Source organism: Suricata suricatta, chromosome 9, assembly GCF_006229205.1.
Source record: "Suricata suricatta isolate VVHF042 chromosome 9, meerkat_22Aug2017_6uvM2_HiC, whole genome shotgun sequence".
In the NCBI taxonomy this organism is placed as follows: Eukaryota; Metazoa; Chordata; class Mammalia; order Carnivora; family Herpestidae; genus Suricata; species Suricata suricatta.
The window spans coordinates 102,793,309-102,816,834 of record NC_043708.1 but is presented as its reverse complement, the minus strand read 5'-3'; the positions used below and the strand labels follow the sequence as shown (position 1 = coordinate 102,816,834).

Sequence of the window (23,526 nt, the reverse complement as noted above, 5' to 3'; positions counted from 1 at the left end):
GATGAAGGAAATTTAAGTACGTTCAAGGTGTTAAATATTCTGTTTCTGCTTAAACATATTTTATAGATAATGTCTATGATTTTTCTTTCCCTGTAATTATCATATTGATATATGTTAATGTCTTCATAAGAGATTGAACACATAATTTAAAAAATTTTTTAATCTTTCATTACATGTAGTATCTGGTTAATATATTCAAAATGTTGAATTCTTATTTTAACATTATAGTAGAAGTTAACTCTATTTACATTATATTATTATGCAGTTATATATGTTTGTATATAATTATAATATATCTATATATAGTTGTATATGTTACATAACTGTAATATTAACTAATAGCTAATTGTAATTAGTTAAGGGATTAAGTAGTTATCACAAATACTCTGTTTCACCTAATCGTCTGATATTTCCATTTCTCCAGACCAAATCGTTTACTACTTTTACATGGGTTCTTGGATGAGAATGTCCATTTTGCACACACCAGTATATTATTGAGTTTTTTAGTGAGGGCTGGAAAGCCCTATGATTTACAGGTGAGTTCTTCATCTTGTTAAGGAATTAAGTAATGATTAGTGATTGATTACTTTGAAATATAATAAACTATGGAGTAAGGCTAAATTTTCAGCTTTGGCCCCTCTCTGCTTCAGAGATCTAACGTCCTAGGCGCAGTTGAGATTCTTTGGAAGCTGGGCTAGGAACTGGCCTATTGGATTATATGACTGGTGTATCTGTATCTGCTTTCAGTTTGTAATCGTGGAAAGGATGACAAGAGTCCATTCAGTGTCCTTCTTTGCTTTTCTTCTTCCCCTTGGAAGGGTGAGGAAGTGCTACTTGTTATCATTGTTTTAAATGATTTTTAGGTCTTTTAATTTTACATTGTATTGACGTGGGAACAGAAAGCAAGGTAACCACCTCCATTGCTCCATACTCAAAAAAGGGGGTTTTAAAAGGAACTTGTTCCTTCTTCCTTCCTCCTTTGTACTTCCTTCACAGATTATGTGCTACTAAGAAATGAAAAATACTACTTTTTCCTTTTTAAAATTTTTTAAAAATGTTTTATTATTTTTGAGAGGGACAGAGAGAGACAGAGCACAAGCAGGGGAGGGGTAGAGAGAAAGGGAGACACAGAATCCGAAGCAGGCTCCAGGCTTTGAGCTGTCAGCACAGAGCCTGACATGGGGCTTGAGCTCATGGATGAGCCAAAGTCAGGCGCTTAACGCAAGTGCCCCTACTTTTTCCTTTTTTACATCTCAGTTAACATTTATGTAGGTAAACTGTGAGATATTTGTCAATAGCAGTAGTTTTCAAGCATTTTGGTCTCAAGATCCCTTTACATACCAAAGACCTTTCATTTATGTAGGTGGTGTCTGTCCCTATTTTCATAGAAGATATTAAAACTAAGAAAAATTCTGGTTTTTTAAAGTTTGTTTATAAGTAATCTCTGCATCCAACATGGGGCTCAAACTCATGACCTCAAGATCAAGAGCCTCATGTACTTCCAACTGAGCCAGGCAGGAACCCCCAAAACTAAGACAAATTTTAAATGTTTTTTAAAATAGTAATAATAAACTATTGCGTCTTAACACAAATCACAGTTTTTGTGGGAGAGAAAAACTATTTTCCAAAACACAAAAAATTACTGAGAAAAATAGCACTGTTCTTACATTTTTGTAAAATCCCTTTAAGTCTGGCTTAAGGAAGACACCTAGATTCTCCTGTCTGCTCCCACAAGCAACTTGCTGGGAATTGTTTTGACTAAAGTAGAGCGTAGTTTCCCATTATGCGCAGTTTTACTTTATGAGGTTTCAGCTAACCCGCAGGCAGCTACAATCGATCCAGAAGCAGACGATCCTCTTTCTGACATAGTGTCAGAAGGTGAGCAGCGGCCTAATGCTCTATCACGCCTGCCTCCTTCACCTCACTTCATCTCAGCACACAGACGTTTTATCATCTCACATTAGAAGAAGACTGAGCATAGTACAAGATACTTTGAGAGAGAGACCACATTGACATAACTTTTATTACAGTACGTTACGATTGTTTTATTATTTGCTATTGTTGTTCATCTCTTACTGTGCCCAGCTTATAAATTGAACTTTATCATAAGTGTGAATGGATGGAACAGTACATTCAGGGTTTGGTACTGTCTGCAGTTTCAGGAATCCAGTGTTGGTCTTAGAATGTGCCCCCTGCAGACGAGGGGGGACTACCATATGAAGAAAACACAGCCTCACAGAATATGTGGTTAAGAAATGAGAGGGATATTTTAGCCTTTTCAGATAATTGTGGATATCCTTCTTTGATACTACACCAAAAACTGGACAAATCTTAGTTTCTTAAAGGTTAGTTTTAGTAGGGAATCTGAAGCCGTATCTATAAACATTTCATGCTCTGTTACATTAAAATTTGTTGGGTCTTGTACTTGAAATGGATCTTTTATACATGCATTGGTCATCTGGAAAATATTGGTTCACTGTGTGACATCAGTCTTCTAAATATTGACTCCTTTCATTATATAATATTTTAAGGTCACATATATTAATATTACTTCTGATCTCACCAGAAATGTCTATAAGTTTGGGGAGGCTCATGAGCTAGTAGTGGTAGATGCAAGTTTTCCAAAAATCTTTTTTATTTTTTTTTAAATTTATATATTTTGGGGACAGAGATAGAGCATGAGGGAGGCAGGGGGACGGGCAGAGACAGAGGGAGACACAGAATCTGAAACAGGCTCCAGGCTCAGAGCTGTCAGCACAGAACCTGATGCCGTGCTCGAACCCACAAACTGCAAGATCATGATCAGGGCCAAAGTCAGACACTTAACTGACTGAGTCATGCAGGCACTCCACAAGTTTTCCAAAATTCTAATTTCCACTTAAAAGCTCAAAATTTTTCATTGGTGGCAAATACTGTCAGTGTCATCCTTGAGGTAACCAGCTCACTTCATTCATTTCTGAGCAGGTGTTTGCCAGCCATGCTGGTCTGAATCACCATGCTTGTCAGTCATTGTTCCCAGCTGAGAGTGGAACTCGGTTTACAAAGTAGCAGCTCGGCCTGCAGTTGGGCCTGTGTTGCTTCTCCTTGAGAATTCTTGTAGCAGAAGCTCTTTCTGCGCCTTTCCGCTTTATCACCGCGGAATATTTAAAAAGACAACTACTCAAGGGTTGCAGTTTCATAAAATTCTAATTTTCACTGCTACTTAAGTGAAATTGGCATTTTTGTTTTTACTACAAGTGTAGTACAATTTAATGTCACTGCCTTGATTCGTGCTGAGGCACTGACACTTTTACCCATCGTTGCTTTTGCATTATCAGTGCAAATACCAACACAGTGAATAAAGGCAAATTGTTCTGAAAGTGGTTTTGGCCTTGTGTGTCCCTTGAAAGGGTTACTGAGGACCCCAGAAGTCTGCAGATCACACATGGAGAACCAGTGATCTATAGAGAGGTTGTGTGGGTTTTTTTTTTTAACTTTATTCATTTTGAGAAAGAGAAAATGTGAGCAGGGGAGGGACAGAGGTAGAGGGAGAATCCCAGGCACCATGCTATCAGCGCACAGTCTGATGTGGGGCTCGAATTCCTGAACTGCAAGATCATGACCTGAGCTGAAGTCAAAAGTTGGTGGGGCGCCTGGGTGGCTCAGTCGGTTGAGCGTCCGGCTTCGGCTCAGGTCATGATCTCACGGTTTGTGGGTTCGAGCCCCGCGTCGGGCTCTGTGCTGACAGCTGGCTCAGAGCCTGGAGCCTGCTTCAGATTCTGTGTCTCCTTCTCTCTCTGACCCTCCCCTGCTCGCGTGGTCTCTCAAAAATAAATAAAAACAAAACAAAAAAAAAATGTTGGTTGCTGAACCAGTTGAGCCACCAGGCGCCCGCCCCAATGATCTATAGATAAATTCTTCAGTAAGCCCAGTGGTATATAAGGAATTACAGGGGTGCCTGGGTAGCTCAGTCAGTTAGTGTCTGACTCTTGATTTCTGCTCAGGTCGTGATCCTAGGGTTGTGGGTTTAAGTTCTGTACCAGGCTTGTGCTGAGCGTGGAACCTCCTCAAGATTCTCTGCCTCTCTGCTCCACTCGAACACTCAAATAAAATGTTTTTTCAAAGGGGGACCAGCCTTTAGGTAGGATATATGTCTGTATTGTCTGAGGCTGTGCTCCATATTATTAATTCTGTTAACTCTCTGGAAAGCTTTGGAAGGAGGTGTATTACTAAATTCTTACTTTTTGTATTTTGATTTTTTTTTGTTTGTTTTTAAGATCTATCCTCAGGAGAGACACAGCATAAGAGTCCCTGAATCTGGAGAACATTATGAACTGCATCTTTTGCACTACCTTCAAGAAAACCTTGGATCGCGTATTGCTGCTCTGAAAGTGATATAATTTTGACCTGTGTAGAACTCTGGTATACACTGGCTGTTTAACCAAATGAGGAGGTTTAATCAGTAGAAAACACAGATTGATCATCACATTTTGGTACCTGCCACGTAACATCTACTCCTGAAAGTATAATTGGTGCCACGCAGGCGTCCACAGCTCGTGGATAGTAATCTAATACCTTAACCACACACACACAATTGAATGACACATATTTCTAAAGGACCCAGCAATACCATGAGAATTACTGAAGGAAATAAGACATTAGCACCATGTATCCATACTACCTTATTTTCACTTCTAATAGCATTATAAACCTCATGGACTTAATTAGTGTATTTTTACAGTATACTTCTGAGTTTGTTAAAATATGATATTAGTGATTGGTTTGGTTCAATTCCAGGATCTCTGACTAGTTACAGATTTGATAGCACTTAAATGTAATTGAATAGCTTATGCTTCGTTGCTTGGGGTGTATCCAGCATGTTATGAACTAATCACTATTAAACCTATGACTTAACCAGTCATTAATGATTTTTCCAGGATAACTTAGTGGCCTCCTAAAGACACTTACTTTGTTTCATTCAAGCTCTGACCAATTTTAGCCAATTTCAACTGTATCTAGTATAAATAGTTCCCTCTGATGATATGACAGAGTGGGCTTTTCCTTTCATACAAAGGCAAGTAACTGTACATGTAGCATGGTTTAATTAGTCTTACGATACTGATAATTACAGGCAGAAAAAAATTAATCAAATGGTTAGAGCTTAAATATTTGCAGGCAATTTCTTCTCCTTTAAGAAAAGGAAAAAGTACCCATTTACTTGTACTCTTCAGAAAATTTAGTGATGTCAGTTTTCCATTGGGTATTTCCTTACTGAAATGTTCCAGAATTTTAGGGTGATGGAAGGGAGCCGTGATAGGGTGGGGGACACCAGGGTGTGTAAAATGACAGGGAGAGGACAAGGAGAGGGTCTGCTTAAGAACCAAGGAGTGTAATTTGACCAAAAATACTCATGAAAAAGTTTGGGGGGTGAAATTTAAACTCCTAGAATGTTAGTTACAGAAACCAGAATTAAGAAGTCACTCTCTTGCCAGCTCAGTTACAGACTGTCTTTATTCAGGGAGAAAAGTTCCTTAGTTCCTTTTCTAATTCTAAGTTTTTGTTATTTTCCTCTTAGTTTTGGAAACTTTACAAATTTAAATGTCCTTTATCCTTTCTAAGTTATTTGGGCATAATTTAGGTGTCATGATCTTAAAGAGGTTTCCAGACAACTTCTGGACCATAAACTGATCCCCAGCAAGCCATGGCTCTCTATTTCAGTGTTCAAAGCCTCCAAGCAGTCTCTTGAATGGCCATGACATTTCCTGGTTTAGCCCTAGCACTTGGCTGGTAAGGGAGCTCATAGGCTTTCAGGTGCCAATTGGAATCTGCCATCTTAGAGTCTTGGAGTGTTAGATGGGTCACATTGGCAGTGGCAAAGAAGACACCTATAAGTTTGACCTTTTTTATCAAAGCCTCAGTGTTTGGAAGGTTGTTACCGGTACTTTTAAACAATGCACCAACAGAAAAGTTGCTGTGTTTCTTTCTCACCACTACAGAGTAGATTTCTCCCATGGAGAGCACAGCCTCCATTAGGAAGGAAGATGACTGTGCGTCAGAGGTGAATTCATCTTTGAGGACCAGGGGGGAGGTGGAGGAGGTCCAGAAATGGCAAGGTGACCTGGTGGTTCTGTCCTTGGGAAGGGGATTGGGTTTTGCTGTGTGTGTATTTATACTGTATCATAGGTACTACACTTTATTGTCTGTGTATGTATTGATTTTTTTGTTTATGATATTTTCCCATGCCAAGGTTTGTTTATATTTTTTCCAATGTTAAATTAAATTGACTTGGGTAATTTTTCTTCCCAAGAAAGTATTTTCCCCCTTGATTTAAGTACGTATCTGACTATTGAAGGTGGTTTTTGTTTGTGAACTGGTGGGCCTCCAGGTAGATCTAAGGATCAATCCTTAGATACTATGCAAAGTGGAAATGGTGCACAGTGGCTTTTAGACATCTACTCATTTGAAACTTCTTGCTCCCTAAAGCTATTTCTTCAGAACGGCACCTCCCATTTTACCAAAACAAACCTAAAAGAACCTCATGTACTCTTGAATTTCCCAGTGTTTTCCTTTTGCATCTTCCTTTTCCTTTCCTCATATCACAAGGAATGCCTCTGTTATAATCCCCAGTTCATTTCTTAGAGAGAAAAATATGGGACTGAATTCATTTGCAGAAAGACAGTTTGACTGAGTTTTATTTTAAAAACCGATGAGGAAAACATCCTAGTTTATTCAAGCAATCAGTAGAAATCTCACTAAAACTATTTGTACCCTGTCAGTGGGTAACATTTGAGAAGGCAAGAGTACATAAAAGTAGCAACAGTTTTGATAAGAGCCAAAAAGCACTAGGTGAAGCATCAAATAGGGTGGTTTTTGCAGGCTTGATAAACAGGTGCCCTTGAGCAGCCATCGGCAGGTGTAGTGGCTGACGTGTTGTTGAGAGGGGGCACTCAGAACCTAAGAATCTTCTGGGATGCTTACAAAAAGAAATGCAATCTTGAACCTTACTCTTAGAAGTTTGGATTTAGTTGACGTAGGTGGAGCCCAGGAATCTGCATTTCTAACAGCCTTTCCTAGGTGATTCTAAAATTGTTGGTGGGCTACTTTCATAAACTCTTCTGTAGAGAATGGAATTGGATTAAAAAGATAATAGGTGATTTTTATACTGGACCGATTTACAGAAACCTAAAGCAATAAAGTATAGCTGCTCATCTGTGATCATGATTGGGCCCTTCTCACTTTGAAAGCAGCAGAAAGTATTGTTAACTATGTATCCTCTTTGTCTGGAGATTCATTTTGGAAGGAAGGTTCTTCCCTCAATGCCATTCCTGGGTCATATCAGAAGCCTCATACATGAGGATGAAGTCACAAGGCATGCATTACTTTTTATAGGAATGAGATATAGATATTGATGCTTACTTTTTTTTTTTAACTACTTGTTTTATTCCTTACAGAAGGTGTAGCCCACCTGTCTGTAACATAATTCTCTCTTTAGGTGGAATGATTCCTGTAAGATCTCTCATTATTATAGAATCAAGTTTTTCAAGCTCTTATATCTTTGATATAATCTAATGTTCTCATGTGTTGGAGGAGGAACCTACATATAGAGAGAAGAGAAATTATACCCATTGCCACGCAGCCGGTCAGTGTTGAGCTGGTACCAGACTCCATCCGGATGCCCTGACTCATGGTAGTTAAATGATAGATAGAAAAGGCAAATTTTTAAAGAAGTATTTATTAATATATTCCTATGAAACATTTTAAAGATAACATAAAATGGTTAATTTTTCCATTCTGAAGTAAATGCTAAGCATGCTTATTACTGAAGCAGTACTTCTAATTAGTATATGACATTCTAAAGTTAATTAAAACTGTTACACTAAATGTGTCTTCCTAGTAGTGAGGGATTTGGGAATTGGGATGTAGACTAGAGTGCTTGCTTAAGCCCGAAAGCCTGACTTAGAGCTATTTGAAGTAAGAAAAGAGACATGGCCATATCTACACTAAGATTTTGAAGGTGAGTGTCCACGTGCAGCAGACATAAAGGAATGAGGAAACTTCCCTGCTCCCACTTTCCCAACTCCCCAGCCTCACCTGTCTATCCGTCTTGCAACCTAAAATGTGAAAACACGTTAGTGCAAGGTGCTGGTTCCTGCTTTTCTTATTTTGTCAAGAGACAATTCTAGGTAATCATTTCAGAAGTCCCTCACAGAGAGAAAAAGTAATATTTGTATGTTTGATTTTGAATAACCCAGATACAAATTTATGTTGTATTCAGCACAATTGGAGTTCAGGTTTTTAATTTTAGAATATAAAGTGCCTGCTGTTTTAAGCATTGACTTGTATAAAAAGAATTGCATGTCTCACTCCAGTAAGTTTATGGGTTTTCTCATTTTCAGCTACATGGCTTTTAATCATGTAAAGTGAAACATTAGTTTTATTGCATTTTATTACAGGTTCTTTGTTGCAATAAAGATGCTGCTAAATTAATTGATGTGAATGTTCCTTTCTCCCTCATTCCCTAGTTGTACAATTATGCCTTGATTAGTGGCAACTGTGGAGTGATTAATACATGTGCCCAAGGTCACGTGCTTGCAATGGAGAAAGGAAGACTGCAAGGTGATTACGCGGGGTTTCTATTACAAACCGTAGCCAAAAATGCATCCAACCCAAAGGGAGGTGTGCAGAGAACTGCCTTGTGCCTGCCGGTGGTGCCCGGCCACCAGCACTTTGTACTGGAGGGGTGGGTGGTGCCAGTGAGCCGCATGCCCTTCCTGAGCAGCTGCGGTTTTCTCTCTTTTTTTCTCCCTCTCCAAGGGATGCACTTGGGAGTTGATAGTGGTCTCTGCATGCTCTCTGGGAAAGTTCTAGGGAGTTCAGTGTAATACTTTCTTCAGAGCTTTCTTTGACAATTCTCTAGTCTGTTGAAGCTCTGCTGGAGAAAAGACGATCCCCTCTAAACCTAGTAAATTTGGGGTTTGTCTGATAATCCTTCCAAAACAGATACTTAATCTGGATTCTCCCGTCCTCTGAGGTGGTATGCAAAATACTGCATGAATGAGTGGAAGTGCATTCTGAAGAGAAAGACTTTGGCTTTATCGGATTTCTCAAAGGGAGAATGACCGCCCCCCAGAAAAACCACTGTTGTATGATATATTAGGTTCATAAACTTTTAGTTTTTAATTTTTCATATTTTTTTAATGTTTATTTATTTTTGAGAGAGAGACAGTGGGCAAATCGAGAAGGGACAGAGAGAAAGACACAAGATCTGAAGCAGACTCCAGGCTCTGAGCTGTCAGCACAGAGCCCAACATGGGGCTTGAACCCACGAACCGTGAGATCGTGACCTGAGCTGAAGTTGGACGCTTGACTAAGCCACCCAGTTGCCCCTTTATTATTTTTTGATGCCCCCTTTCTTCATTTTCTTAAGTAAACTCTACCTGCAACATGAGGGTTGAAGTCATGACCCCAAGATCAAGAGTCATGTGCTCTACCAACTGAGCCAGCCAGGCACCCCAGGGTCTTAAATTTTTAATTTGTATACAAAAATTATTAGAAATAAAGATGATCTTTTAGCAGGGTAATGCTATAGACCAGTGCTTCCTAACCTTTTCATCTCGTCACACACACACACACACACACACAAAGGTATTTGTATGATACTCTGAGATAAACTGAGGTACTCTGGATTACCTAACTTGTTGTGGCTGCTTGCAGTGGGAAGTGACCAGCCAGGCCCACCAAGGCTTTAGAGCATACTTATAATCCCATTTATGGCACTCTTTTATAGACTACCTTGGTCTCTCTCTTTTTTTCTAAGTTTACTACTTGTTTAGTAATCTCTACTCCCAAAGTGGGCCTTGAACTCATAACTCTGATCAAGAGTCATTCTCTTCTGTCTCAACCAGCCAGGCACCCCTACCTTGGTCTAGTAAAAATCAGCTTCCTAGGGGCGCCTGGGTGGCTGAGTCAGTTAAGCATCCAACTCTTGATCTCAGCTCAGGTCATGATCTCACGGTTCATGGGTTCAAGCCCTGCCTCAGTCTGTGTGCTGACAGCAGAGCCTGGTTGGGATTCTCTCTCCTCCTTCTCTTTGCTCGCTCACTCTCTCACTTTAAAAATAAATAAGCTTTAAATAATTTAATTAATAAAAAATAATCAGCTCTTGAGGGGTGCCTGGATGGCTCATCAGTTGACTCTTGATTTTGGCTCAGGTCATGATCTCATGGTTTGTGAGTTCAGGCCCTGCGTTGAGTGCAGAGCTTGTTTGGGATTCTCTCTCACCCTCTCTGTCCCTCCCGTGCTTGCTGGTTCTCTCTCTCTCTCTCTCTCAAAATAAAAAATAAACTTTTAGTCAGCTTTCTAGGGGTGCCTCGGTGGCTCAGTTAAGTGTCCAACTTCAGCTCCGGTCATAATCTCCCAGACTATGAGTTTGAGCCCTGTGTCGGACTCTATGGTGACAGCTCAGAGCTTGGAGCCTGCTTCCAGTTCCATCTCCCTCTCTCTCTATTCCTTCCCTGCTCACACAGACACACACACACACTCTCTCTCTCTTCTCTCTCTGCCTCTCAAAAATAAATAAACTTAAATTTTTTTTTACATCAGCTTTGTTGGGTGCCTGGCTAGCTCAGCTGGTAGAGCGTGTAACTCCTGATCTTGGGGTTGTGAGTTCAAGCCCCATGTTGGATGTAGAGATTATTTTAAAATAATACCTTTTTTAAAAATTAAAAAATTTTAGCAATTATTTATTATTAAGAAACAGAGAGCATGAGCATGGGAGAGGCAAAGAGAAGAGGAGACACAGAATCTGAAGCAGGCTCCAGGCTCTGAGCTGTCAGCACAGAGCCCAACGTGGGGTTTGAACTCATAGACCGCAACATCATGACCTGAGTCGAAGTTGGATGCTTAACCAGCTGAGCCACCCAGGCGACCCTAAAAATTAAAGAAAAAAATTTTAATGTTTATTTCTTTTGAGACAGACCGAGACAGAGTGAGCGGGGTAGGTGGAGAGGGAGAGGGAGACAGAATCTGAAGCAGGCTCCAGGCTCTGAGCTGTCAGCACAGAGCCTGATGCGGGGTTCAAACTCACAAACCGAAACATCATGACTTGAGCTGTAGTTGGATGCTCAACTGACTGAGCCACCCAAGTGCCCCTAGAATTAAGAAATCTCCTTTCAGGGAAGCCTGGGTGGCTCAGTTGGTTAAGCGTCTGACTTTGGCTCAGGTCGTGATCTCACAGTTCATGGGTTCAAGCCCTGCTTTGGACTCCATGCTAAAAGCTTGGAGCCTGGAGCCTACTTCAGATTCTGAGCCTTGCCCTCTCTCTGTTTCTCCCCCACTTGTGCTCTGTCTCTGTCTCTCAGAAATAAAATAAAAAACATTAAAAAAATATTAAAAAAAAAAAAGAAGAAAAGAAATCTGCTTTCACCCTGGCCATAAATACCCTGCAGATACTGTGCTGGAAGTGCAAGCCTCCCAGGGGCTGTAGGGCTCACTTAACCCTGGTAAGTGCTATGGGCCTGAGGCCTTTGGGCTTCCCTTTGGCCTAACCTCACCTATTCAGTGGTTGTGAGGAAACAATGATTGATCCCTTGGTGCTTTCAAGGGGAACAGAGTTGAAACAACTACAGTATGAGAATCTCATGATTGTAATTTTATTTTGGGTTTGGAGTGGTTCAAGGAATTGCCAGGATTTATGTATGCATTTATTGGCCTAACTCCACCCACAGCTCTGATGCCCCGGCCTTGCCATTCTGGAAGAGGTTGAGCTCCCGTTGACATGAGTTAGATGGGATTCAGCTCTGGCTCAGCGGAGTTGTTGAGTCTATTATGTGTGCTCCTTACTGAAAGATGCCTTCTCTAAATTGTCTCCCCAAATTGAGTTTTTGAAATAAAAGTTTGGGAAAACAACCAGTCCCAGGACTCTTCCCCACCTCGCCCCCCAGCTTCCCCCCACCTCCCTCGCTGCTGTCCTCACTGGAAAAACATCCTGCAGAAGTAGCATAGATTAGTTTAACATTCTGTTCACGGGGGAGAGTTCTCTGCAGGAGCGTCCTCTGGCCAGGTAGGTTCTGGAAAGCACACTGCTCTAATATAGAAGGAACTCTCCATGTTGGCTGGGTCTCTGGGAGTGTATGTGGTCACAGCTGCATCCCTAAGCATTCATGTAAATGCTACCGTGTGATGTAGTCGGGAACTTTGGGACATGTGTCCTTGCCGGTTAACTGCTTCGCATTGTCTCCACTGTCCATTCCTCATTCCTATTGCTGCCCTTCCTGCCTCAGTCAAGGACCTGTAAGGTCATCGTGGGAACTGTAGCAGCTCTCTAGCCTAAGTTGGAGGTGAAGATTGGGAATTCTAAGTGACTTCAAAGAAGCTGCTCTCAACTTTCCTTCAGCAAATATTTAGTAACAATCAAGTGCCAGGCCTTTGGTAGGCCAGGAGAAAACAGAGAGAAGAGGAACGGTCCTTGTCCTCCAAGGTTCTCAGCCCACCCCCCACCACCCCGCCTCACTAGCACACCCAGTAGGACACCTGCCACTTTCTTAATATTCTCTTACTTTATATTCTCACCTTCCTGCTCCAGTTCCTAATCCAATCCAAGGCCCCGTGTCACCTGACCTTTCCTCACTTTCCCTCACTTTGGGCTCTTTTGTTGCCCTCCACAAGCCTCCTGCGGGGTTCCTCTCAGTTAGTAGAACATGTACTTTGGAGTCAGACCCAGGTTCCTCTAGGCATCCTACAGAGCTTATGGGAATATCGACATCCAAAGTAAGTGGGATGCCAAAGTGATACCTGCGTTGGCTTTGCAGCCTGGCTCCAACCTTTGCTACTTGCTAGCTTTGTGGGCCTGGGCATCTTTACATAACGTTCTGACCCTTGGTTTCCTGAAGTAGGCAATAGGAATAATAACAGAACCCTCCTCAACAGATTGTTGTGAGGATTAAATCTGTTTACTGAGAAGCACTTGGTGCCTGGCATGCAGTGAAAGTGCTCAATAAAGGTCATCTCAGATTTAGCTCTTAATTTTACACCATACTTCTGGCCACTTGTTTTGTTTCTCCACTTAGATGACATACACAGAGTAGGCACTGTATTGATTTGGCAAATTCTGGACTGGCTAATTAGAAACTTAAATATCAAACAATTTTCAGATGAATATTTTGATGCTGCTACTTAGGCTCCTAAGTACCTATCTATCAATTCACTAATAGGGTTGCCAAAAAAAAAAAAAAATTCTCCCTAAGGTTTAGGACCCTTTTTTAAAATCATTTTTTAAATGTTTATTTATTTTGAGGGGAACAGGGGGGAGAGAGGGAGAGAGTGAATCCCAAGCAATGTGGGGCTTGAACTCACGAACCATGAGATCATGACCTGAGCCAAAATCAAAAGTCAGACCTGAGCCACCCAGGTGCCCCAGGACCTTTTCTTTGAAATGTCATTGGACTTTGTATTCTCTGCCCCCCATTGAAGGAGTGGTGCCTCTTAGCCCTGGTGGCTATCACAGTTGCCTGGGGAGGTTTTAATAATGCTGATGTCTGAGTCCCCCCTAAGACCAATTACATCAACATGTGGGGTGGTGAGGAGACCTGCCATCTTTTAATTTTTCTTATAAGCTCCCTAGGTGATCCTAGCATGCAACCAAAGTAAAGCACTTTTGAGGTAGAGCAACGGAAGATAATGGAAGATCATGATCATGGAATGTTAGCACCAGAACAGATTCTTAGAAAACATCTCATCTATGACTGACTGGACAGATGAGAAACGGAGGCCCAGAGCCAGGAGGTGATTATACCTTCACCATCCCAGTCCACACTTGAGCCCAGGTCTTCTAGCCCTGTCTTCACCCAGTGCTCTCCCAAACCAGGGCTCAACAGAGGCATTTCCTGAAGCGAGGAGGCTGAGGGGGCCGCCAGAATGGCCCTGGCAGAAGTGGAGAGAGTAGAGGAGACCCCAGGGCTCCAGGTCCTCCAGCCATTACTTAATCCAGAGCAGTTCAACTGTTTACTTATGTGTGATTGGGGAAACGTATTCTGCAGCTTAAAGGGAGAGGTCAAAAACCAGAGACCCCTCCCATCATTTTACAGATGGGGAACCTGAGTCCCAGAGAAGATTGCAAAGTTGTTCAAGCTGTTAAGTGGCGGAGCTGGTACCAAGTCAAGCTGACTAGACTCCCTGATATACAAGCAGGTAAGGTGCCTCCCTCAAAGGCACAAAACTAATTGGTAGCTGCACAGAGAAATGGAATGCAGTCTCTAGGACTCCTACTAAATTTCCTAAAATCTAAGATGTTACCATCCTGATATCAGAAATATAAAAATGTGAATAGGAGTATATTTTAGAATCAAGGAAATATGGTATTTGCCTGAAATCTGAGCTCCATCAGGGACTGAGCTCATGCTGAGAAAGCATGTCCTGGGTGGATCTTGGATATAAATCTCCTTGAACTTGCCCAGAGAAAGGAGGAGCATGGGAAAGACTAGAGAATTTGGAACCTGATAGATTTGGGTTCAAGTTCAACAGTCGTGCTCTTGAGTAAACCTTTTGCTTCTCTAATCTTAGGCAAAGTGGGGTTCTAGTACCTCCTTCACAGAGTCATGGTGAGGCCAAAGTGCCGAGTGTAGACCTGGCATGGGACAGGGGCTTGGAGGTGGTTGAGGAAGCTAATGTTGGCACTCCTGCCATTGGCCTAACCCCACCCCTCCGAAGACTGCAAGGCTGCAAATGGGAGCAGTCTGCTCTCCAGGACCTGAATTGTCAGGCCCGTGCTCTGGAGAGAAGGTAGATGCCGGTAGGGAGGGGAACATGTCTCAGCCCCAGGGGATCTTGGGAGAACAGCAAGTTCTGGGATGTGAGCAAGGAGGGTGGATCTGACAGAAGAAGCCTGCATTGGGGTGAGTAGACTCTGCCTGGGCCTCAGACATTTCCCACCTGCCTGACCCAAGGACTGAGTTTCCAGTATTGCGCATGATTAGGACGAAGTTATCATTAACTGTAAGGCACTTGTTTTACCTGTGAGCAGAGAACATGTTGCCTTCTGAGTACCAACTGCTGCCATTTGTAATGGTAAGCGTCTCACCTCTTACAGAATATTTCCTCATGACAGTGTCTTGTTCCATTTGATCTCCACAATGAGCTAGGAGATATCAGTTAGGTGTTAGTATTATTCTCCACTGTGGCTTCCTCACCCTACTCCCCAGAGAAAGAAATTAGAGCTCAGTGAGGTTGTATGTCTTTCCCAAGGTCATGGTGCAAATGTGGAATGCTAACTCCAGCTCCACTCATCCATTAAAAAGCAATATGAATTGAACAGCCGCCATGGGCATGGCTCATGCTGAGGGATCCAGGGATCTGAGGATGTTCAGAGAAGCCAGACACGTTCTCTACTCTCGAAAGATTTCAATCCAGAAGTGGAGATGGACATGTAAACAAAAAAGGGCGAGCGCAAAGAGAAATATATTGAGTGCTGCATGAGCTCCAAGAAGGCACACAGAGCAGGACAGCAGTTTGGAGTGTGGGCTTTGACCTGCCCTGACTCCCACTAAATCACTTGCTGCTGTGTAATCTTGAGCAAGTTACTTAAACTCTCTGTGCTTCAGCTTCCTCTTTTATTTATTTATTTATTTATTAACTTTTTTTAATGTTTTATTTATTTTTGATACAGAGAGAGACAGAGCATGAGAAGGGGAGGGGCAGAGAGAGAAGGAGACACAGAACCAGAAGCAGGCTCCAGGCTCTGAGCTAGCTGTCAGCACAGAGCCCGACGCAGGGCTCGAACCCACTAACGTGAGATCTGACCTGAGCCGAAGTCGGAGGCTTAACCGACTGAGCCACCCAGGCACCCCATTCAGCTTCCTCTTTTAGAACATAGTCTAGTGATTGTACTACTTGATGGAGTTGCTGTAAGCTTTCATATGTGAAAATGTATGCCAGGCTCCTAGTATCTGGCACACAGCACTCAACAAACACAAACTATTATTTTTTCTGGGTGATGAAGAAAAAGATGGTCAGGGAAGGCTGCACAAAGGAGGTAGCATTAGGATTAAGTTTTATTTATTTTTTAAAGTTTATTTTTGAGAGAGAGAGAGAGAGAGAGCGAGCACCGGGGAGAGGAGCAGAGAGAAAGGGAGAGAGACTCCACGTTCATTGCACAGAGCCCGACACGGGGCTCAAGCCCATGATCCCAGGATCATGACCTGAGCCAAAATGAAGAGTCAGATGCTGAACCAACTGAGCCACCCAGGGGCCCCGGATTACATTTTAAGGATAAGTTTCCCCAAGTAGGGGGAAGTCATTCCAGGCAAAGCAAATGTTTTACACACAGGCATGAAGGGATAAAGCAGGGGCTGGAAGAGATGGCTGGCTCACTCAGAGCCAGGAACCTGCATGTGGGGGCAATGAAAGGAACGGATAGAAAGACTAGAGATGGGCTGTGAAGAGCCTTGAATAGCAAGTGCTCAGGGGGCTCCGCATCTGCCCTCAGCTTTCCTGCTTGCCACACTTCAACAGGCTATGTTTTTTGAGAGACCACAGGAGAGGGCCGGGCATTGGGTAGACATGCTTTGATGGGGAAAGTGAGGAGGAAAAAAGGCCACTGGGTAGGGCAGGCCTGTGGGGAGGGCCCTGGCCCTCAGAAGCAGTGGGTAGACACAGTCTCCAGTAGGAGGGGGTGCAGCTTCCAAAAAGGGTAGATGGGGTGCCTGGCTGGCTCAGTCGGTTAAGGCTCAAGTCATGATTGGGAGGTTTGTGGGTTCAAGCCTGGAGTCAGGCTTTGAGCTGACAGTTCAGCGGAGCCTTGGAGCCTGCTTCAGAATCTGGGTCTCCCTCTCTCTCACTGCCCTTCCCCCATTTGTGCTCACTTGCTCACTCTCTCAAAAAATAAACATTAATTTAAAAAAAAAGCGGGGTGGCGGGAGGTGGACAATGTGACCTGTATCGCCTACCTCTCAGTTCTGTTGAAGGCAGTGTGCCCATCCTGCCAAGGTCAGTGTGTCCAGCTACAGCAGGGCGCCCAAGGCCCCTGGGAGAAAGCCAGATGTGCAGGGATCCTCATAAAGGGGTCCCTGAAAGGAGCCGTCTGAACCTCAGACTCTCCGGGGCAGGCTGACCTTGCCCAGCGGAGCAGTGGCCCTGACAGGAACTAGCGCAGGGCGCAGCGGGGCAGTGGTGGGTGCGGGGCAACGGCTCGGTGTCTGCCTGCCTGGAGAGCTGAGGAGAAAGGACGGTTCTGGGAGGAGAGCGTCTGACTGAACCATACAGACATTTTATCCCAATTTCACGGGCGTCTAGCTTTACAGAGTCAAGTTCTAAAACAAATCTCTACATAAAATGTATGTAATGTTGCTGATTATTTCAGTGTTCATACACTGCTTAGCGGCATTCCATGATGAAAGCTTACACTTTACCTGTTTTCCTTCCCATTTTCACCAAACACACACATTTCCCATCCCCCTCATCTTTTCAATATAGTTCTTTTTTTATCATTATTGTTTTTAAATTTTTATGTTCATTATATTTAAGAGAGAGAGAATGCTTGAGCAGGGGAGGGGCAGTGACAGAGAGAGAGAGATTTGAAGTAGGCTCCAGGCTGTGAGCTGTCAGCACAGAGCCCCAGGTGGGGCTGAACCCACAAACCATGAGATCATGACCTGAGCTGAAGTTGGACACTTAACCGACTGAGCCACACAGGCTCCCCCGTTCTTTTTGTAAATGCTTATTTATTTATTTTGAGAGAGAGAGAACGTGCGTGCATGAGCAGGGGAAGGGCAGAAAGAGAAGGAGAGAGAAAATCCCAAGCAGATTCTCTGCTCTGTTAGCACAGACTATGATGCAGGGCTTGATCTCACCAATCACAAGATCATGACCTGAGCCAAAATCAGGAGTCTGATACTTAACCAACTGAGCCACCCAGGTGCCCCTCTATATAGTTCTATTGTAATTTCACTTAAACCAATACCAGTGCTTATGTTACTTTAACTATGTAAATGTATTCAGACATGAGTCATGTAATAACTGAGTCATTTTCATTCATGCAGAACTTTGTTTTACCTAGTTAATAATGATCTCTTTAAAATTTTTAAAAATATTTTATTTATTTTTAAGAGAGAGAGACAGAGCTTGAGGAGGAGAGAGGCAGATAGGGAAGGAGACACAGATTCTGAAACAGGCTCCAGGCTTTGAGTTCTCAGCACAGAGCCTGATGCAGGCTCGAACTCAGGAACTGTGAGATCATGACCCGAGTCAAAGTAGGACGCTTAACGAACTGAGCCACCCAGGTACCCCTATATAATGATCTCTTTTTAAATATATATATTTATTACTAATTCAATCCTAAACTTGCCAACCTTTCCATTGATTTTTCTGTTTTGCTTAATTGCTCATATTTTCAGTGTGTTTCTGCCATGTATTTTCATTGCCAAAGTACACCATTTCAGCTATTTAATAAGTTAAAGAGGTTTTGATTGTTTAGTCTGAGAACACAGCCATCATTTGTGGTGTCAATTCTTTAAGGAAATGTGTTCTGATTTCCAGGCAGTTGTTTTACAAAGGTACTGTGGGCATGACCACCTGTATGATGCCAGTTTCTGCCCTCAGGGAGATTCCAGTGTCTTCTGCAACCCAAGACTGAGACAAATTAATTATGTAAATGAAGAAGTCCCTCTCCGAGGCAGAAATAATCCAGTGCCTATTGAGTGGTACAGACAAATGGGTAAGGCCTGGATGATCTATATTGAAGGAACTGGCACTTGAGCTTTTAAGCAATTGTATATATTTTTCTTAAAAAATTTTTTTTTAATGTTTGTTTATTTTTGAGAGACAGAATGTGAGCAGGGGAGGGGCAGAGAGAGAGGGAAACATGGAATCCGAAGCAGGCTCCAGGCTCTGGGCATTAGCACAGAGCCTGACACAGGGCTCAAACTCACAAGCCATGACATCATGACATGAGCTGAAGTCAGATGCTTAACTGATTGAGCCACTCAGGCCTCCTGACTAGTAAAATTTTTATCATTCACTTTAAAAACATAAATTGGGATCTTACTATATGCTATGCACTGTGCTACATGCCAGGAAACAGTGAGCAAGATACATGTGGTTGAGGACGCAAGCAGTTTACAGTCTAGCTGGTGAGGCAGACAGTTTAATAAAGAATATTATGATAATGTGCGTTAGGGGCGCCTGGGTGGCTCAGTCAGTTAAGCATCAGCCTTAGCTCAGGTCATAATCTCACAGTTTGTGGGTTCGAGCCCCACGTCGGCCTCTGTGCTGACAGCTAGCCCAGAGCCTGAAGCCTGCTTCGGATTCTGTGTCTCCCTCTCTCTCTGACCCTCCCCTACTTATGCTGTCTCTCTCTCAAAAATAAATAAAAATATTTTTAAAAAGTGCGTTAGGTGCTCTGATAGAAGTGCCAGCTCACAAAATAGATTCTCCAGTTCTTATCTCTCTGCTCAGATGGAAATGGCCTTGCTAGTGGTTTGACATTTTCACTTGGATGCGGTGTAGGCACCCTCCCCTTAGCATGTTAATCTGAGAACCCCACTCCACATTGATAGCATCCCATCCACCTGGTCTAATCAAGAAACTGCAGGTCTCGATGGAGCCTTTTCCCGGTCTCTCAGCCTCTACACTGGTCTCCAAGATGTTACTTCTGTCCTAGAACTTTCTCAAAGAAGTTATTTTAAGAAAAAAAAATAGGGGCAATTGGGTGGCTCAGTTGGTTGAGTGCTGGACTACTGATTTAGGCTCAGGTCATGGTCTTGTGGTTCTGTGTGTTTGAGCACCAAGTCAGGCTCTGCTCTGATGGTGCAGAGCTTGCTTGGGATTCTCTCTCTCTCTGTCTTTCAAAATAAATAAACTTAAAGATATGTAACAGTCTATTGTGAATTGAAGGCAATTTTAACACATTTAATTGGTGATTAAAAAAATTTTTTAGTGTTTTATTTATTTTGAGGAGAGAGAGAGACAGAGTGCAAACAGGGGAGGGGCAGAGAGAGAGAGAGAGAGGAAGACACAGAATCCAAAGCAGGTCTCAGGGTCTGAGCTGTCAGCACAGAGCCCAATTCGGGACTTGAACCCACAAATCGTGAGATCATGATCTGAGTGAAAGTTAGATGCCAACTTTGACTGAGCCAACCAGATGCCCCTAACTGATGATTTAAAAAAAAAAAAAGATTTTGTTTTGAGAGGGGCTCCTGGGTGGCTCAGTTGGTTAAGTGTCCGACTTAGGCTCAAGTCATAATCTCAAGGTTCATGGGTTCAAACCTCGGATCAGGCTCTGTGCAGACAGCTCAAAGTCTGGAGCCTGCTTCCAGTTCTGTGTCTCCCTCTCTCTTTGTCCCTTCCCCGCTCACACTCTTTCTCTCTCACTCTTAAAAATAAACATTAAAAAACAATTTTTTAAGATTCTTTTTTAAGTAATCTCTGCATTGCATGTGGGGCTTACTCTCACAATCCTGAGATTAAGAGTTACATGCTCTACCAACTAAGCCAGCCAGGGGCCCCTAAACTGATGTGGGGTGTTTTTTTTGTGGTTTTTGTTTGTTTGCTTGTTTTTTGAGAGAGAGAGACCAAGAGCAAGAGTTGGGGAGGCGCAGAGGAAAAGGCAGAGCTCTGAGGTAACTCTAATATTCCCTGTGCCCCTTCACAGCCTCTGTCATGCAGTGTTAGAGCTGCCTGCCCACTTGTCTGCCTCCCTCACGTGACTGAGCGCCATGCAGGCAAGAGCCATCTTGCTCACCGCTATGCTCCTAGTGCCCAGAGCAAGGTCTGACCCATCAGGGGTTATCCATGGATATCTGTGCAGCTACCATTTCCTGTGCTCTCATACCACTGGGCTTCTTTCCCCACCATCAGTTCTATCCTCCTTCAATTGTCAAGATCCAGGTCAAACATCTATAACAATCAATAGTCTCTGAAGCCTCCTTCCTCACCACCCCTCCCCTACACACACACCGGAGTCCTTCCGTCTCTTGATCCCAATCTCCCTGCCACCCCATGTACACTTAGGACATTAGTATCTCTGTGGGCAGTGACTTGTATCTTTTATCTTGGCTCCCCTGGTACTTATTCAGTGCCAGAAGTACTGGTCCAGCTGCTTAGAATTCAGCAGGGAATCTAGCAGACAGAAATCCCTGTCTTTGTGAAGCCCTCATTCTGTTGAGTGGACAGACTATACATAAAACCAGTAAAATGTGGAGCGTGTTAGAAAAAAGGGGGTAGGGAGAGGGAGGACATTATGAGGAGAGGAGGGATGGGGAGGCAGAGTTCCACACTGAACGAGGTAGGTAAGGGTTTAGAGGCTGGAGAGAGGGAACTGGCCACCATCACCCTTCTCATCATAGGAAGGACTTTGGCTTTGGGTTTTGAGCAGAGAAGTGACATAATTCAGGCACACTGTAACAGGATGACTCTTGCTGTATTGGGAAAAGACGGAAGGGGTACAAGGACAGAGAAAAGGAGAACTATGATGAGGTGACAATCCAGATGAGAGTTGATGGAGCCTGGATCCTGTGGTGGGGGAAGGATGGAGCTACTAGGCCCTCAGCCAAGAAGACTGTGGGAGGAGCAAGTTCGACAGGGAAGGTCAAGTCTCAATTGTGCACATGTTAAATATGGATGCCTATTAGACATCCAACAGAAATACTGAGTAGGTGGCAGGATATACAGTCTGGGGTTCTAGGGAGAGAGTCCAGGTTGGAAGTATGTATTTGGGCATCTTTAGCATAAAGATGGCATTTAAGCTCTTTTCCTCTTTGGCTGCCTGAAGCTGGGTCACCATCTTGAATGACATGGAGTTTCAGCAGAAACAAATGGTCATTGATATTTTTCATGCTGGAGAGGCAAGATGGAAATTTGGGGAAAACTACCCCAAATGCACAAGACCACATGGATGTCGTCTTCATATTTGGATTCAGAATCCATTTTGGTGGTGGCAAGACAATTGGCTTTGGCATGATTTATGGTTCCTTGGATGATGCAAAGAAGAATGAACCCAAACATAGACTTGCAAGAGCCATGGCCTGTAGGAGAAGAAAAAGACCTCAAGAAGACACAAGGAATGCAAGAACAGAACGAAGAAAGTTGGGGGACTGCAAACTCATGTTGGTGCTGGTGAAACATGAGCTGGAGACTGGACAACAAAAGGAGTAACGATTCTGCAGGGACTTTCTCTGTGGCAATAGTGCAGATTTTTCATGAGAGAATAAACTAAGAACTTAAAAAAAAAGATGTCATATAAAGCCTTGATGGCCAGATGTGATCACTAAAAGAAGCAGGTGGGAGTGCTCACCTAAGTCAAATGCTGCCGATGGGCCTGACAATAAATGAGTATGTGCCAGATCTAGTTAGATCTGCAACGTACAGGCCATAATTAAGGGTAACTTGCAATGGATGGATAAGGCACCTACCAGGAACAGAGATGAAATGGCTCTAAGTCATGGGAATACTGGACACCTAAGGAATAAAAAAATCATGGCATCTTGGGGCACCTGCATGGCTCAGTCAGTTAAGAGTCTAACTTCATTTCAGCTCAGGTCATGATCTCACCAATCATAAGATCAAACCCCACATTGGGCTCTATGTTGACAGAGCAGAGCCTGCTTGGGATTCTCTCTCCCTCTCTTTCTTGCCCCTCTCCCTGCTCATATTTGCTGCTTGCTCACTCACTCTCTCTCTCCCTCTCTCTCTGTGTCTCTCTCTCTCCCACTCTCTTTCTTTGTCTCTCTGAAAATAAATACATTTTAAAAATCATGGCATCTTGGTTTTGGAAGGGACTTTAAATGGATATTTAATCTGAACTCCTCCCCTACCCTGGCTCTGGTAATTGAATCCCCTGCTTTAGAACAAGAACTATTTGTGGGCTATTGAGGTAACCAGTGTGGCCAGGGCAGGGAAGGCACCATTGAAGAATGGGTAATGACCTTTCTGAGTCCGCCATCTGCCGCTCCCTAGCCTCATGCCCTTAGGCAAGTCACTTCACCTCCTCCATCTTCAGTTTCCCCCGTTTGTAAAATGGGAGCAAGCAGCCTTCCTGTCCCTTCCAGGGTTGTAGAGAGGTCTACATGTGCTAGTACTTGGGGTGGAATATACTCCGCCTGGCTTGATAATTGCAAGAGCAAGAGGAGGCCACGAGAACTCTCCAGCTTGGAATGGCAATGAAAATGAGGGTGAGGAAGGAACTATCCCATCCTCAGTGCATCTCCTGGTGCAGCCTGTGGAGAAGCTAACTAGAATTAAGGCCAGGATCTGGACTGGAATGAACTGGGCTCAGGTGGCAAGATGGGCCTTGGGGACTGACACCTTGACTCTGCCTCCTTTGAGCCTGGAACCGAGATGGAGGAGACCCTGAGGCAGCGACAGGGAAAAAACGGAGACACCGAGGCAAAAAGAGACCCAGAGACAGGGAGACCAAGAGATAGATTCAGAAACAAGCGGCCCAACTGGAGCCCAAGGCGACCCAGAGACCCTGGCAGAGCAGAGCCCCGCGCGGCGCAGGGTCACGGTGCGCGGGGCCAGGGTCCCCGGCGGGCCCAGCGGCCGCACTCGCTGGGCGCC

At 43.5% G+C, this 23,526-nt stretch overlaps 1 protein-coding gene across 4 annotated transcripts in view; it reads left to right on the top strand.

Moving 5' to 3' along the window:
- DPP8 (dipeptidyl peptidase 8) overlaps positions 1-8,466 on the top strand; it is a 67,299-nt gene extending 58,833 nt beyond the window's left edge. For all 4 annotated transcript variants that reach the window (XM_029950719.1, XM_029950720.1, XM_029950718.1 and 1 more), the window contains exons 20-21: positions 425-536; positions 4,257-8,466. In XM_029950719.1, the coding sequence (XP_029806579.1) occupies positions 425-536; positions 4,257-4,379 (235 nt within the window). In that variant the 3' untranslated portion in view covers positions 4,380-8,466. The remainder of the gene's footprint in view (positions 1-424; positions 537-4,256) is intronic.
- Positions 8,467-23,526: the final 15,060 nt, after the last annotated feature.